The sequence below is a fragment of the Oreochromis aureus genome, linkage group 3, assembly GCF_013358895.1.
Source record: "Oreochromis aureus strain Israel breed Guangdong linkage group 3, ZZ_aureus, whole genome shotgun sequence".
In the NCBI taxonomy this organism is placed as follows: domain Eukaryota; kingdom Metazoa; phylum Chordata; class Actinopteri; order Cichliformes; family Cichlidae; genus Oreochromis; species Oreochromis aureus.
This window is the reverse complement of record NC_052944.1, coordinates 13,418,019-13,433,123: the sequence shown is the minus strand read 5'-3', so window position 1 is coordinate 13,433,123 and position 15,105 is coordinate 13,418,019. Positions and strand designations below refer to the sequence as shown.

Below are 15,105 nucleotides of genomic sequence, written 5' to 3'. Positions count from 1 at the left end.
AGCCTTTGATCCTTAAACCCATAAATAGGGGTGAGAAGCAACAACTTTAGTCTGTTATTTGCAGCATTTATGTTCGCAGCCTTCGACTGTTCGTGACACAGATTTAGAGTCTTACCACCAACGTGATCATTTGATCCTAAAACCGACAAATAACGGTGAAAAACAACGACATTTAGTCCATTACTGGCAGCATTTCTGTTTGCAGCCCTCAACTGTTCGCCAGAGAAGCATTTGGACACATTTGGATCCTGACTCCAGACTCCAACATGTCTCAAGGAGAAGAACCAAAAAGTCAAGAAGTTGACCCCGGCGCTCTTCACTGGGATGAACCAGAAGACCCTTACCTCTCCTCTCTTCCCTGGGCTGAGCAAGTTGAATTAGAGGAGAAGCACTTGGCAGAAATGGAGAATGAAAATCTTCTTAACAGAGAGAAGATTGCCTTATTGATGGAGGAAAATGAGAGACAGAGCGCTCAATTAAAAAAAATGTCCTACCTGCTCCAGGAAAAGGAGAGTATTATTGATGAAAAACAGTGGGATATCAAAGACATGGAGGAAAGGAACCAAGAGCTCCAAGGAAAGCTGGATGAAGCTCTAGAAAAAATTAAAGAAATCCTCCAGGAGAAGAAACAACAGGACATGAGAGAAAGACAGATGCATGATGAACTTGAAAAGATGGAGATGAAATACAGAGTGGTAAAAGCAAGGGATGATAAAAATCAGGAAACAAATAAAGAGGTTCTTCAAGAGAAAAGGCAGCAGCAGATCAAACAAAGGCGAATGGGCCGCGAGCTTAAAGACATCAAGAAAGAAAATGACGAGCTGCAAATAAAGCTTGATGAAGCTCTGCAAATAAATGAAGCGATCCTCGAAGAGAAGAACCAAGAGGACATAAAGAAGCGAGACATGGAGAGGCAACTCCAACACATGGAGGGAAAAGACAGGATGCTGCAGGCAAGGCTTAAAGAAACAATGCACAAATATGACGAGTTGCTGCAAGAGAAAAAGCAACAGGAGATGAAACAAAAAGAACTAGATTGCAAGATTCAGAACATGGAGAAAAACAATGAATGCTTGCAAGTAAAGCTCGATGAAGCTTTCCAAAAAAATACAGAAATCCTTGAAGTGAAAGAAGAACTGGTCATAAACCAGGGAGAAATGCAATGCCAGCTCCAAGGCATGGAAGGAAAATACAGAGCACTGCAGGCAATACATCATGAAACACGGAACAAATATGAAGAGCTGTGTCAAGAAAAAGAACAACAGGACATAAAGCAGAACAAAGAAAAACTTCTTCTTGTCCAAGACTTTGAGAAGACAAAGCAAAAACTGCAAGAACTTGGCAACAAAATTAAGCACACAACAGCTGAACTGGAAGGAGAAAAGGAGAAAGTGCAAAAACAGGAGGCAACAGCTAAAGAACTCAAAGAAAGGCTCAAAGAAGAACAAGCCAAATCAGAAGAAGTGGAAAAAATATGCAACAAACTTAAGAAGCAAAATACAGAAACAGTGGACGAGTTGAGATCCCTCATACTAGAGAAGAAAGTGCTTGTGGAAGAGCAACTCAAGAAGAAGAAAAAGTGCTTCCGCTTTCTTCCTCCATGGGCCACTCCTGCCTCATCTTCCTCCACCTCTGTTCCAGCTTAATTTTCCCTTCTCCTCTCCCTCCCCTCTCTCCCCAATAATTTCATAATAAACAAAATTGACTGCATTTTAAATGTGTCTGATCAGTGTCTTCATTCAAGAATGAATTGTCTTTGTCACAGAGTCATGTGTATTTTGTCTTTTCCTCGGGCTGGAGATCCTTGCCGTCGTTCAGCCCTGGAGTCCAGATTATTAGTGTTTTAATCACATTTAGTGTTACATTTTAGATCACCACAATAGGATATCCACAAGTTAGGATTCAGGCATTTGTTTTAGTTTGATATCGTAATCATTCTATGATTGAGTCGTTAACAGAACCAGCAGTTAGCAGCAATAACTTCAAATCAATGACATTTGCAAGCATTCCTTTATACACAGCATTTCAGTCAGGTTGAGGTCTGGACTTCCATGATGTAGATTTGCTGCTGTGCTTGGGGTCATTATCCTGTTGCATGGCCTAATTTAGAAGAAGCTTTATCTGTCGGACAGACAGCCTCACATTGACTCTAAAACACTTTGGCATACAGAGGAGTTCGTTGACTGCAAGGTGCTTTATTGCTTGTGTCTGCAGAAGAAGCTCAAATCACCACACTTGAACCAGCATATTTGACAGTGGGTTTGAGGTGTTTAAGTGTTTGAGTGTCTGAAATACTGACATGTGAACGCCAGAATATAATGGTGAGATTTTAGTGCTGGTTAGATTGCATACACACTGCACATTATAAGGTTTTACAATTTTGCATCTGTGACCATTCAAACACCAGACAGTACTGAATGTTTCTTCTTTCTTTGTGCAACTTTTTTTTTTACAATCATAATGTCCATTTTGGGGTTTTGGATTTTTTAGGGAAAGAAGAGAAGTTTTATTTTTAATGATCAGTATCAGTGATTAATCACTACAGTGGCATAAATAAACTTGTCATGTTTTCACAGATTTATTTTGATGTTACATCATATTTGTAAGAGGAACATTCATTAGGTTTAAACAAAATCATACAAAAGAATTGTAACGCTTGCATATTGTTAACCTAGAAGCACTTTTAGTCTTTGTTAGGTTTATCGAAAAAGAATTTGGCAAACACCCTTTTTTGAATGTCATGCTCTTGCAGGCTGCAGTAACATTTGAGTTTTGTAAGTGCAAAGGTCCATTCAAACAGGTGGTGACATTACAATCCTTGGTTTATGTACATTTTGGAGCTTGTCAACATTCAGCATTTCCAAAAGCAGAATAAAAATTTGAAAGCTTGAAGATATATTTACATGTACATTTATTTTCCTTCCTTTTGGTCATACAAATTCTGCCTCTGATGCTTCTGACTTCAGATGTTATTAAAAAAAATATTGTTAATTGGGCAAAACTGTTTCTTTTAAACATATCAGGAGGTTTATTTTCCCTGACATCATCTAAACACAGCTCCTTTGCAATACTGATAGAGTTTCTCTGTGCTTTGCCACATTATAACAATGACAAACCCTGGTTTACTCCTAAACTCAAAAAGCTGTGGCTGGAAAAGAGAAAGGCGTTCAGAAGCGGCGACAGGGACTGCTACAGAGAGGCCAAGTACAGGTTCACTAAAGAAGTGGACATTGCTAAACATCAGCACTCTGAGAAGATGCAGCAGCAGATCTCAGAGAATGATTCGGCCTCTGTGTGGAAAAGTTTTAGGAATATTACCAACTACAAGCCTAAAACCCCCCACTCCACTGATGACTTGCTCTTGGCCAACAGCCTTAACGACTTTTACTGCCGTTTTGACGAGCCATCAAGCAGCCTTCACACCTCCAACGGCCCCAACAATAGAGACACTTTGGACACTCATTCCCCCACCTCTCCCCCCTCCATAGAGCCATCACCACCATCAAACACTTCACCTACAACACCTCCCTCCACACCCCTCACCAAGGAGGATTTCACACCACCTTCTCCCACCACAACTCTTCATATTCATGAGGCAGATGTGAGGAAGCTGTTTAACACTAGGTTTACTATCCTGCGCAAATTTGCGTAACCTCCCTAAACCCAACACCCCCTAGAATTACTGGCTTTTTTATTTTCTGGTGCAAGTCCCGAGGTGTTAATCACCCCTGCTGAGATTTTCACAGGTCGTCAGCTTGTTTCTCCTCCAGCTTTTGTTGTGCAAACCACCCATTATCCTTGAGGCCTGGCACATTTGCATTTGCTCACTCAGAGTTGCTCAGATCCAAGGCAGGCCAAACCTCTGTGTTACAACTTTCAGAAATGCCTGCTAGCACCCCACTGAGATTTTCACAGGGCTTCAGCTCCTTTGTTCTCCTGCTTTTGTTGTGCAAACACACCCTCCCCCAACCAGGAGAGATTTGTGTATGTGTAGGAGTGGCATTGCATGACTACAGCACAGTGCTGTGCATAAAAGCAGACTGACCAGGAGGGAGAATCATTTCTTCTTCGCTTTTCTGAGAACGCACATCAGGATGGCCTCCGTATCACTGCCACGCTGGAAGAACCTCTCCACGCAACAGACTTTGGCCTTGCTTCAGGAAATGGACGAAGCAGATTCTGATGGAGGAGAGGTTTCATTTGTCCAGCAGGCCACTGATGCCTCCTCAGAAGAATCTGAAAAGGAGACGGAACAAAACCCAACATGCCTCCACGGAAGAGGCCCGTGGTACTGGAAAGCCCAGCCAGAGCCACACGGCCAAAGGCGGCACTGTGTGGGTTGAGGAGGACATTGGAATGCCCAGTGCAGAAGCAAATCGCTCGTGCTTCACTGCGCAAGCTGGACCCACAGAGTCTGCTAAGGTTTGTCATTGCCATAGTACATATGATATTTATATAAACCTATTTAGAGTGAGGTTCATGTAAATTTACCATTCTCTATTTGTTTCTCTTCCGACAGCGCAAGATTACAAGTGCGCTCCAAAGCTTCCTTTGCCTGTTAGGCGTGGGAATGCTGCACACCATCAGGGATTGTACGGTCAATCAAGCCCGCAGAACAGAGCCGCACTGGAATTTGTCAGTTCATGAACTGATGGCATTCATTTCAATTCTGTTTGTAAGAGCAATCATGTGTCCCGTTGGTGCCATTGTGGATTGCTGGTCAGAAAGATTTCTGGTGCCAGTAATCAAAGAGACAATGCCCGAGATAGATTCATTTCAATTATGCAACACCTTCGATTTGATGACAAGGACACGCGGGCAGAACGGGTGAAAACAGACAAATTTGCGGCGTTCTCCGACATCTGGACACGCTCAACGAGAACTGTGCTAAGAGTTTCACTCCAGGAGAACACATGACCATAGATGAACAGCTGTTCCCTACCAAGGTTCGTTGTCCATTCACCCAGTATATTGCAACCAAGCCAGACAAATTTGGGATCAAGTTCTGGATGGCCACGGACTTGGACACCAAATATATCTGCAGTGCATCTCCTTACTTGGGAAAGGACCCCAGTCGTCAGAAGGAGAGAGGCTGGCAGAGAACGTGGTCATGAAACTGATGGAGACGTTTTTGGATGATGGGAGAAACGTCACAACGGACAATTTCTTTACTTCCCTGTCACTGTCGCACAGACTGCTGCAGCGCAAAACAACGTTACTGGGCAGGGTGAATAAAGTTCAGCGTGAGCTTCCTCAACTTGCACGGATGTATTCTGTAAGAGCAGCAACACACAGGTGGCCAGCAGCGGTTTTCTACAATATGCTGGACCTGGCAGCGGGGAATGCCTACATTTTGTACAAGGCATGTACAGGGTGGACAGGCAAAAGAAGATTGTTTCTGAGTATTCTAGCTCAGGAACTTCGTTGCCGATTCATGCAGCACAAGGAAATATTGGCACAGGCTGCTGAAGCTGCTGCAGCTGTGCCAGGGACTGTAAAGACAACGCAGTGCCAGGTGCAAGAGAGCTGCAACAGGAATCGCAGCAGGTTTACCTGTGCAACATGTAAGAAATTCACCTGCGCCAAATGCAGGGATGATGAACACTGGTTCTGCAAACGCTGTAAAGTTTGAAACACTTTGAAATAAAACAGACTTGTGTATCAATATACTTTGAATGTGTGTCTTTCTATCGATATGGCAGGAATTTCTGAAGGTTGTAACACAGAGGTTTGGCCTGCCTTGGATCTGAGTAAACAAATGCCAATGTTGCACACACACACACACACACACACACACACACACACACACACACACACACACAGCAAATCTGTATTTATTAGTCCCACAAGTGGAAAATGCAAAAATAAAAACGGTACCAAGAGCACAGTATAGAAAGTGCACTACACAAACTATCTGGAAACGTAAATATGGACACGTGTATTGAAAAATATTGGTGTGTGTGTATTATGTATGTATGTATGTATAAATAGACTGTATGTATATTATGTACAGAGTGGATATATAATTATATGTACAACACTGTGTATATATCTTTATGGACAGGCACACAATGTAGTGACAAGGATTGACAAGAATTAATATTGCATATGAGAAATACTTCTCATATAAACTACCATGGTGTGTTGTAGGCTGCAGGTAAGGAAGGAAAGTAGCTTTGCAGGTAAGGAAAGACATGAATCTCTCCTGGTTGGGCTTTAGGGGAGGGTGTGTTTGCACAACAAAACCAGGAGAACAATGGAGCTGAAGGCCTGTGAAAATCTCAGTAGGGTGCTAGGAGGTGTTAGGTTCAGGGGAATTTTCGCAAATTTGCGCAGGGCTAGTAAATGTAGTAGTAGGGACTTGCACCAGGAAAAAAAAGGCTCAGTAATTCTAGTGTTAAGAGTCTGAATGCTCAAAAAGCTCCTGGCCCAGACGGTGTGTCTCCTGCCACCCTCAGACACTGTGCAAATGAGCTGGCCCCAGTGTTTTCTGGCATTTTCAACTCCTCACTGCAGGCATGTCATGTGCTTGCCTGCTTCAAGTCCTCTACCATAATCCCTGTCCCCAAGAAACCAAGGATCACTGGACTAAATGACTACAGACCTGTGGCTCTGACATCTGTGGTCATGAAGTCATTTGAGCGCCTGGTTCTCTCCTACCTCAAGACACTCACGGCCCCCCTCCTGGACCCCCTGCAGTTTGCATACAGAGCCAACAGGTCTGTAGACAATGCTATCAACATGGCTCTACACTTCATCCTGCAGCATCTGGACTCCCCAGGAACCTACGCAAGGATCCTGTTTGTGGACTTCAGTTCTGCCTTTAACACCATCCTTCCAGACCATCTCCCAGGCAAGCTTTCCCAGATGAATGTGCCTGATCCCATCTGCCGGTGGATCACTGACTTCCTGACGGACAGGAAGCAGCATGTGAGGCTGGGAAAGAATGTCTCGGACTCCCGGACCATCAGCACCGGCTCCCCTCAGGGCTGTGTTCTTTCTCCTCTGCTCTTCTCCCTGTACACCAACTGCTGCACCTCCACCCACCAGTCTGTCAAGCTAATCAAGTTTGCAGATGACACCACCGTTATTGGACTCATCTCGGATGGGGACGAGTCTGCCTACAGGTGGGAGGTTGAACGTCTGGTGTCCTGGTGCAGCCACAACAACCTGGTGCTGAATGCCCAGAAGACAGTGGAGATTATTGTGGACTTCAGGAAGCACACAGCCCCACTCCCCCCATCATCCTGACTGACACCCTCATCACCTCTGTGGACTCATTCCGCTTCCTGGGTACCACCATCACCCAGGACCTGAAGTGGGAGCCCACCATCACCTCCGTCATAAAGAAAGCCCAGCAGAGGATGTACTTCCTGAGGCAGCTGAAGAAATTCAACCTGCCAACACGGACGATGATGCAATTCTACACTGCAATCATCGAGTCCATCCTCACCTCCTCCATCACCGTGTGGTACGCTGGAGCCACTATCAAGGACAAGCAGAGACTGCAGCGTGTTGTGCGCTCTGCTGAGAAGGTGATTGGCTGCAGACTCCCATCTCTGCAGGACCTGTACACCTCAAGGACACTGGGGCGTGCAGCTCGGATCACAGCTGACCCTTCTCACCCTGGACACAGTCTGTTTGACCTGCTCCCCTCAGGCAGGAGGCTCCGGTCCATTCGCACCAGAACCTCTCGCCACAAGAACAGTTTCTTCCCCTCTGCTGTTGGACTCATGAACAATAACCATATGACTGTTCCCACCACTAACACATGACCCTACACTGTGTTCACTGCATCATTCCATGTTTGGCACTGATCACCACCTGCACCCATGTATATATCTATCTACTTAGCACTTTTAATTCTTTAATTCTTATTTTTATGTCTATTTAAGCGTTATATGACAGTATGTTTGCACTAAGTACCGCAGCAATTTCCTAATGTTGTAAACCTGCTCAACATTTGGCAATAAAACCCTTTCTGATTCTGATTCTTCTGATTCTGATTCTGATTCTTCTGATTCTGATTCTGATTATATTACAGCAGATGTAGAAGTTGTATCTAAATGGCGATTCTCCATTAATGAATTTGTATAAGGTCAAGTCCTGGATATTTTACTAACTGTAACAACAAACCACTGCTTCCTACTCTATGCATTATAATCTACAACATCTACAAAGACACCTTCCAACAAACGGCTACACTCTATGATCTCAGCTATGATAATTAAAGGTTTGTGCTTTCTAGACATTCCCTGTAATGGAAAGAGCAGAGGGGTGTGGTACTTCATCACGGCCAGAAGGAGGCACTGTGTAACCATCAAACAAAAGACCCCAGTGTTGTCAAGGCAAGGTATTGTACGTTACCACAGGGTATGAGGATACAGGTAGGTGGCAAAATCATTCAATCCATCATCAGTCACCGCAAATCAGAATAAATTTGTTACGTTCATTCAGGTCCTGATGTATTTTTATAGCTGCATAAAACTACTGAGAGAAAGATATTAAACAATAAAAGATAAATCCAGATAGATTCAATTAAATGTCTCTTTTTTAACCCATCATGAACTTCAGTGGTATTTTTAAGAGAATAGAAGTAGTTATGAAAGGGTAGTACTTCAGAAAGTCTGAGGATCCATGATTGCAAGGCCATTCAGAAATAGTCACAATATATCTTGACCCAGCTCTAATTTGTGAGTGAAATCTATGAAGGTGTGGATATTTAACAGTTTATAAATTTTTCTTCCTTCTTGAATTTGTCTTTCAAGTGGAAGACATTTGATTTCAGACGCGACGATAAGGCACAGCCCCTCACAAGCTCAGGTCGATGATGATGTGCTCAAAGATCTGCGTGTTTCCCTTGAAGCTCGAGGAAAAAATAAAGTCCCTGCGGTCGGTAGATACCACGGTGAAAGAGCGTGGGGCTTGGATGTACACCTCCTTAAAGCGGTCAAAGATTTTGTTGTCCTCATCCCACAGGTAGATCTGTGAGAAGGTGTAGTCGCTTCCCAGAGCCAGATAGTAACGTTCCTTGAAAGAGAACGGCTGGAGAATCATGGAGCCTCGAGAGGGCAAAGCTTGGATCTCAGCAAACTGTTTGGTGCCCCAACGCAGAACTTTGGAATCACCGATATACCGCGTCATAGCCAGGTAGAGCTCCTCCTTGATCCGGAAGTGTTTCACAATCACTACATCCTCCATGTTGGGGATCTCACCCTGCAGGATGAACTTCTGGTTGCTCCGGCTCCACTGGTAGATCACTGGAACCTGTGAGCGGCTCGCTAGAATAAGGTGAGCTTTCCCATCCAAGTCCAGAAACTCGACATCCGTGTCGCGGTACCACTCGTGCAGTGACTGGTACGAATAAAAGCCATTATCATTCCACTTGTAGAGGGTGGAGAGGCCAGCTTTTGAGCTGTCAGCAATCACAAAGAACCAATCAGAGCCAATCTGGAAGGCCTCAATATCATTGGGCTTAGAGATCTTGGACACTTCGATATCCTGGAACTTATTGAACCTGCTTTGGTCGTCATCAAACTTGTAAATGTGGGAACCACCAAACAGCTGAGCCACAATGACAAACACCTCATATTTGATGATGACAGATTTGCACCCCACAATGGACTGACCTAAAGGGCAGAGAAACACATGAATCGCGTGAGAATGAAACTGGGAGCATTCTGGGAGTGTTTGTTAGCCTAATGTGTGATTTAGACTTCCTAACTTACAGTGTCACTGGAAACTCCCTTTAACCCTTCACCCAACCTTCCACGTAACCTGACATGCACCTCCTGCCCACATAGCAAAATTGGTATGGCCCAGATCTGGCCAACACAATGTGCTTACACATGGCCCACATACCGCAAAGACTGACGGCCCTTTGGTGGCCCAGATCAGGTTTGCCAGAGGAGGCCCAGACATGGGCCAGCACAAGGCCAGTTGCAGACACACTGGTGGTCTTGTGCTAGCCCATCTCTGGCACCAAAGGACCGTCATTCTTTGCAGTATGTGGACCATGTGTAAGTTGTGTGCAGCCACGGGCCAGTCGCAGACACACAGCTGACCCTGTGCTGGCCCAGATGTCAGCCAAATGTGTACCTTAATCAAGCCATGTAATAACAACATGTGCCGGAACATAAATAGTGCAAAAGTAACATTACGAACCTCTGTTCAGACAGTGAATGAACTGATTCTTTTACAGCGCATTTTCTTTCCCAAAGTCATACCTGAATTTGAAACATTGGCTACCATAGCAGTATAGTATATCAACATGGCACTTGGGTCTTCCAACTAAAATAGGAAAATAGGAACATAAACAGTGCCATCATTGCCAGACCTGGCCCACATCTGGTTGACATATACCCTGCCATGACACCAGTCAGTCAGAAGTGCCAGCTTGATGCCGGATCAGGGGAAAACCTGTTTTCTATGAGCCTGGGCCACATGACCTAAACCACAATCGAGCAAGATATGGCATGCCATCACATAGACAGTGCCATCTATACCAGGCCTGGCCCATATCTGGATGGCATACGTCTTATCATGCCAGAAGTCAGCCAGCAGTGCCGGCTTGATACCAGATCTTGGCCAGACCTGCTTGCTATGTGGGTTAGAGATGTAACTACACGTTGGGTCGACACAGCCTGCAAGGACTTAAATGGCTAGAAGGTTGCGCTGCAGGATCAAGAGGGGTTTCCAGTTATCTCGTAGGTTAGGACACATTTCCTGCAAAAGTCGAAATCAAAATTTACCTGTGATGTTATCATAAGTCCTGAAGTTCATTTCTATGTGGTCCCACTGGAAAATCATACAGCTCTCTGTGCTGGGAGCAGAAATGGCCACGTAGACATCATTCTTATAGCTGAATGTGTCAACAGACAACGATTCTGAGGCCACAGACCTGGAAACAAATGCAGTTGATTATGAAAAAGAGACATCATTAAATCATGTATAACAGATAACAGTTGTATTTTCAGTCACTGGAACATACAAGTGAGTCAGGTCCCTGAGTCCTCTGAAGGCATATTTGGATGTAGTCTCTAGTTTGTTACTCTTAATGAATCTGTGGATCAACAAGAAGAAAAAGAAAAGTATATTTTTTGATCAATTTCAACATTTTGCCAGCTAGTAAACCAAATGGTAAATGGACTGGTTCTTGTACAGCACTTTTCTATTTTGCCTGAGCACTCGAAATCCTTGAAACCTGTCTAATTCAGATCAGGACCTGAAAGCACCAGCAGCCCAGATCAGCTGATCACAGCCTGTACACAAAGAAAATTTACTGAAGCTTTGAATAGAAATTGCGATTCTTAACCTCTTGTTGAGCCACTACAACCAATTTTAGAGTTCCCCCACCTGCTGAATCCCACTTTAACCCGTTCCTTACTCATTTTCTGTTTAGAGTCGCTCTCTACCAGAGGTGGGACCAAGTCATTGTTTTGCAAGTCTCAAGTAAGTCCCAAGTCTTTATCCTCAAGTCACAAGTCAAGTCTCAAGTAAAGTCAAGCAAGTCAGAGTCAAGTCGTAAGTCAAGACAGACAACTTTCAAGTCAAGTCCCAAGTCCGAAACTTTGAATTTCAAGTCCTTTCAAGTCTTTTTTTTAACCCTCTGGGGTCCCGGTATAATTGGCGTTCTTGACTACTTTTTGATTTTACTTCTATATTTCACTTTTTAAAATATGTTTTTCTTGCCTTGTTTGGTATCATTATTTACAGCACAACCTCAAATATCTGAAATTTGAGTTATTTTTTTCATTTTGGTATACTATATTAGCACAGTTGATCTAAATTCAGACAAAAATTCAGAATCCGAGTAGAAAAAGTTATATTTTTTACATGTTTAACGAATCATTTTCATAACTTGAAATGCAAATAGAAATTGTACATTTCTAAAAATTATGCACAAGTTTTGCAAACAACAAAGTTATCTGGTACTATTTACCTAAAAATGCAGCCAAGGCCTCAGGCGTTTTTTATATAACCATTTAAATCTATTTACAGAACAATCAGGTGTGCTGCATCAAATAAGAAGGCACACAAATTATTTGTGCCAGTCCAAAAAATGTAGTTTGTTTTCAGTATAAGACAGAGGAGAACACCACAGGCCTAAACCCTGCAGGTCTGACAACTGGAGGTGCAACAGTCCAGTTTTCTATGTGGAGACAGCGTTTACACTGGAATCTGCCTTTGACAGCTTTTTTAGATCAAATATGAAATTCAGCAGTCTAACCGACACACAATACAAAACAATAACTACACAACAAACTAACTACAGCCTCCAAACACGCTAAACGTCACTAATGTCTCACATATGAAAACTCTCTCTCTCTCTTTCTTTCGCTCGCCCGCTGGCAATCCAGCGGCGCGTGCACACGCAGCGGCTTCTCTCTCTCCCGTCTAAAATGCAGTGTTTTTGTAAGCGAGGATATGCCCGAACACTTCTTCTCGACATCGGCAGAAACAAACTTTTTAAGTTAAACTCTGTGGTCACCGAGGAGTTGAAAGAACTGGGTCTGCTCCATAGGCCTACCCAATCACCGACCCCCACTCCTATACTTCGTCCACAATGGAGGCGCCTCAAGCGGTGTGAGAGGAAGCAGAAGAGGGGTAAGCGTGGTGGCATCCGAGCTAGGCTAGCGGCTAGCCCACACAAACCCGCCATCCCCTCTATCGTTCTGGCCAACGTACGCTCGCTAGAAAATAAATTGGACGACATCCGACTGCTACGTTCATCTCAAAGGAATGTAAAGGGCTGCTGTGCTTTTGTGTTCACGGAAACATGGCTCAGCGACAGTGTCCCGGACCGCGCCATTCAGCTCGACCAGCTAACATGCTACCGTGCTGACAGAGTCATCGTCGCGGGAGGTAAGACCCGCGGGGGAGGACTTTGTGTTTACATCAATGATGCCTGGTGTCGCGATGCTGTTGCGGTCTGCAAACACTGCTCACCAGTGCTGGAGATTATGGTTATTAAGTGCCGGCCATTCTATCTACCGAGGGAATATACAGCCATATTACTGTGCGCTGTGTACATCCCTCCCTCCTCCAATGTCAACAACAGGAGTGAGGCACTGAATGAACTGTACCAGCACATCAGTGAGCAGCAGACAGCCCATCCTGATGCTTTTCTCATCTTAGCTGGGGATTTCAATCATGCAGACTTAAAGTGCGTGTTTCCAAAAATACAACAACACATAGACTTTCCAACAAGGGGAAATAACACACTGGACTTTGTTTACACCACCCAGAGAGGAGCTTACAAAGCTTTTCCCCTCCCCCACCTTGCCGCCTCAGACCATATTACTGTCATGCTAGTGCCTGCTTACAGACCGCTTGTTAAAGTCTCCAAACCGGTTCGTAAGCGGATACAGGTGTGGCCAGAAGGGTCTTCAGAGGCCTTACAGGACTGCTTTAACACCACAGACTGGAACATGTTTAAGCAGGCTGCCACCTATAACAACACCATTGACCTTCAGGAGTACGCAGAGACTGTTACTGCCTACATCAATAAGTGTATTGAGGATGTAACAGTCACGAAAACCATAACGTTCCGGGCTAATCAAAAACCATGGATGACAGGAGAGGTCTACAGGCTGCTGAAAGCTCGGAATGCTGCCTTCAGAGATGGAGACGAGGCGAGCCTGAGGACAGCTAGGGCCAGCCTTTCCCGTGGCATCAGAGAAGCTAAGAGACAGTACTCCAGGAAAATATCTCATCACTTCAAAGACAGCAGAGACTCACGGAGCCTATGGCGGGGCATTCAGACCATCACAGATTATAAGCCCCCACCACGGACCTGTGATAGCACTATCCCTATGCTGAACGAGCTGAACACTTTCTTTGCTCGCTTTGAAGTCCAAAACAGTACCACCGCACAGAAGATTCCACCCCCTCCTGGTGACCAGGTGATGACTCTGTCCCCGGACAGCGTGAGGAGATCCCTCAGCAGGATCAATGCACGTAAAGCCCCGGGTCCTGACAACATTCCTGGTCGTGTACTGAGAGACTGTGCAGTGGAACTCACTGATGTCTTCACAGACATCTTCAACATATCACTCATCCAGGCTGTCGTCCCCACATGTTTTAAAGCTACCATAATCATTCCGGTTCTAAAAAAGTCATCTCCCTCCGGCTTTAATGACTATCGTCCTGTTGCACTCACTCCCATCCTGATGAAGTGCTTCGAACGACTAGTCATGCAACATATCAAGACTGTCCTGCCCCCCTCCCTGGATCCCTTCCAGTTTGCGTATCGGCCCAACCGCTCAACCGATGATGCCATTTCCACTGCACTCCACTCAGCACTCACACACCTGGACAAAAAAGATTCATATGTTCGAATGCTGTTCTTAGATTTTAGTTCAGCATTCAACACTATAATCCCCCAACAGCTCACTCAAAAGCTGGTCCAGTTGGGGTTCAACACCTCACTGTGCAACTGGCTGTTAGATTTCCTCACCGGAAGACCTCAGGCAGTACGGGTCGGCAGTAATACATCCAGTACCATCATTTTAAACATGGGGGCCCCGCAGGGATGTGTGTTGAGCCCCCTCCTCTTCACTCTGCTGACCCATGACTGCACTCCATTATACAGCTCCAACCTCTTCATCAAGTTTACGGATGACACAACGGTGGTGGGTCTCATTAGCAACAGGGATGAGACCGACTACAGAAGGGAGGTGAGACGCCTGGCCACGTGGTGTGTTGACAACAATCTCTCTTTGAATGTGGAGAAGACGAAGGAGATTGTTGTGGACTTCAGGAGAATGCACACCAAACATGCTCCTCTGACCATTGACGGAGTGTCTGTGGAGAGAGTGAGCAGCACTAAGTTCTTGGGTGTGCACATTACAGAGGATCTCTCCTGGACGTACAACACCACAGCACTGGCCAAGAAATCACAGCAGCGTCTCTTCTTTCTCCGCAAACTAAGAAGAGCAGGAGCACCAGCCCCATCATGTACACTTTTTACAGAGGCACCATCGAGAGCATCCTGTCGAGCTGCATCACTGTGTGGTTCGGAGCCTGCAATGCGTCCTGTCATAGAACCCTCCAACGCATAGTGAGAGCTGCAGAGAGGATCATTGGTCTCTCTCCCTTCCTCCA

General features: G+C 44.9%; 1 protein-coding gene across 1 annotated transcript; it reads right to left on the bottom strand.

The window, feature by feature from the left end:
- Positions 1–8,801: 8,801 nt before the first annotated feature.
- LOC120433401 (leucine-rich repeat LGI family member 2-like) lies at positions 8,802–11,390 on the bottom strand. The gene is made up of 4 exons (XM_039599529.1): positions 11,356–11,390; positions 10,991–11,062; positions 10,752–10,900; positions 8,802–9,629 (listed from the first exon to the last, which is right to left on the bottom strand). Exons 1-4 carry the CDS (start codon positions 11,388–11,390, stop codon positions 8,812–8,814), a joined length of 1,074 nt encoding a protein of 357 aa, XP_039455463.1. The 3' UTR covers positions 8,802–8,811.
- Positions 11,391–15,105: the final 3,715 nt, after the last annotated feature.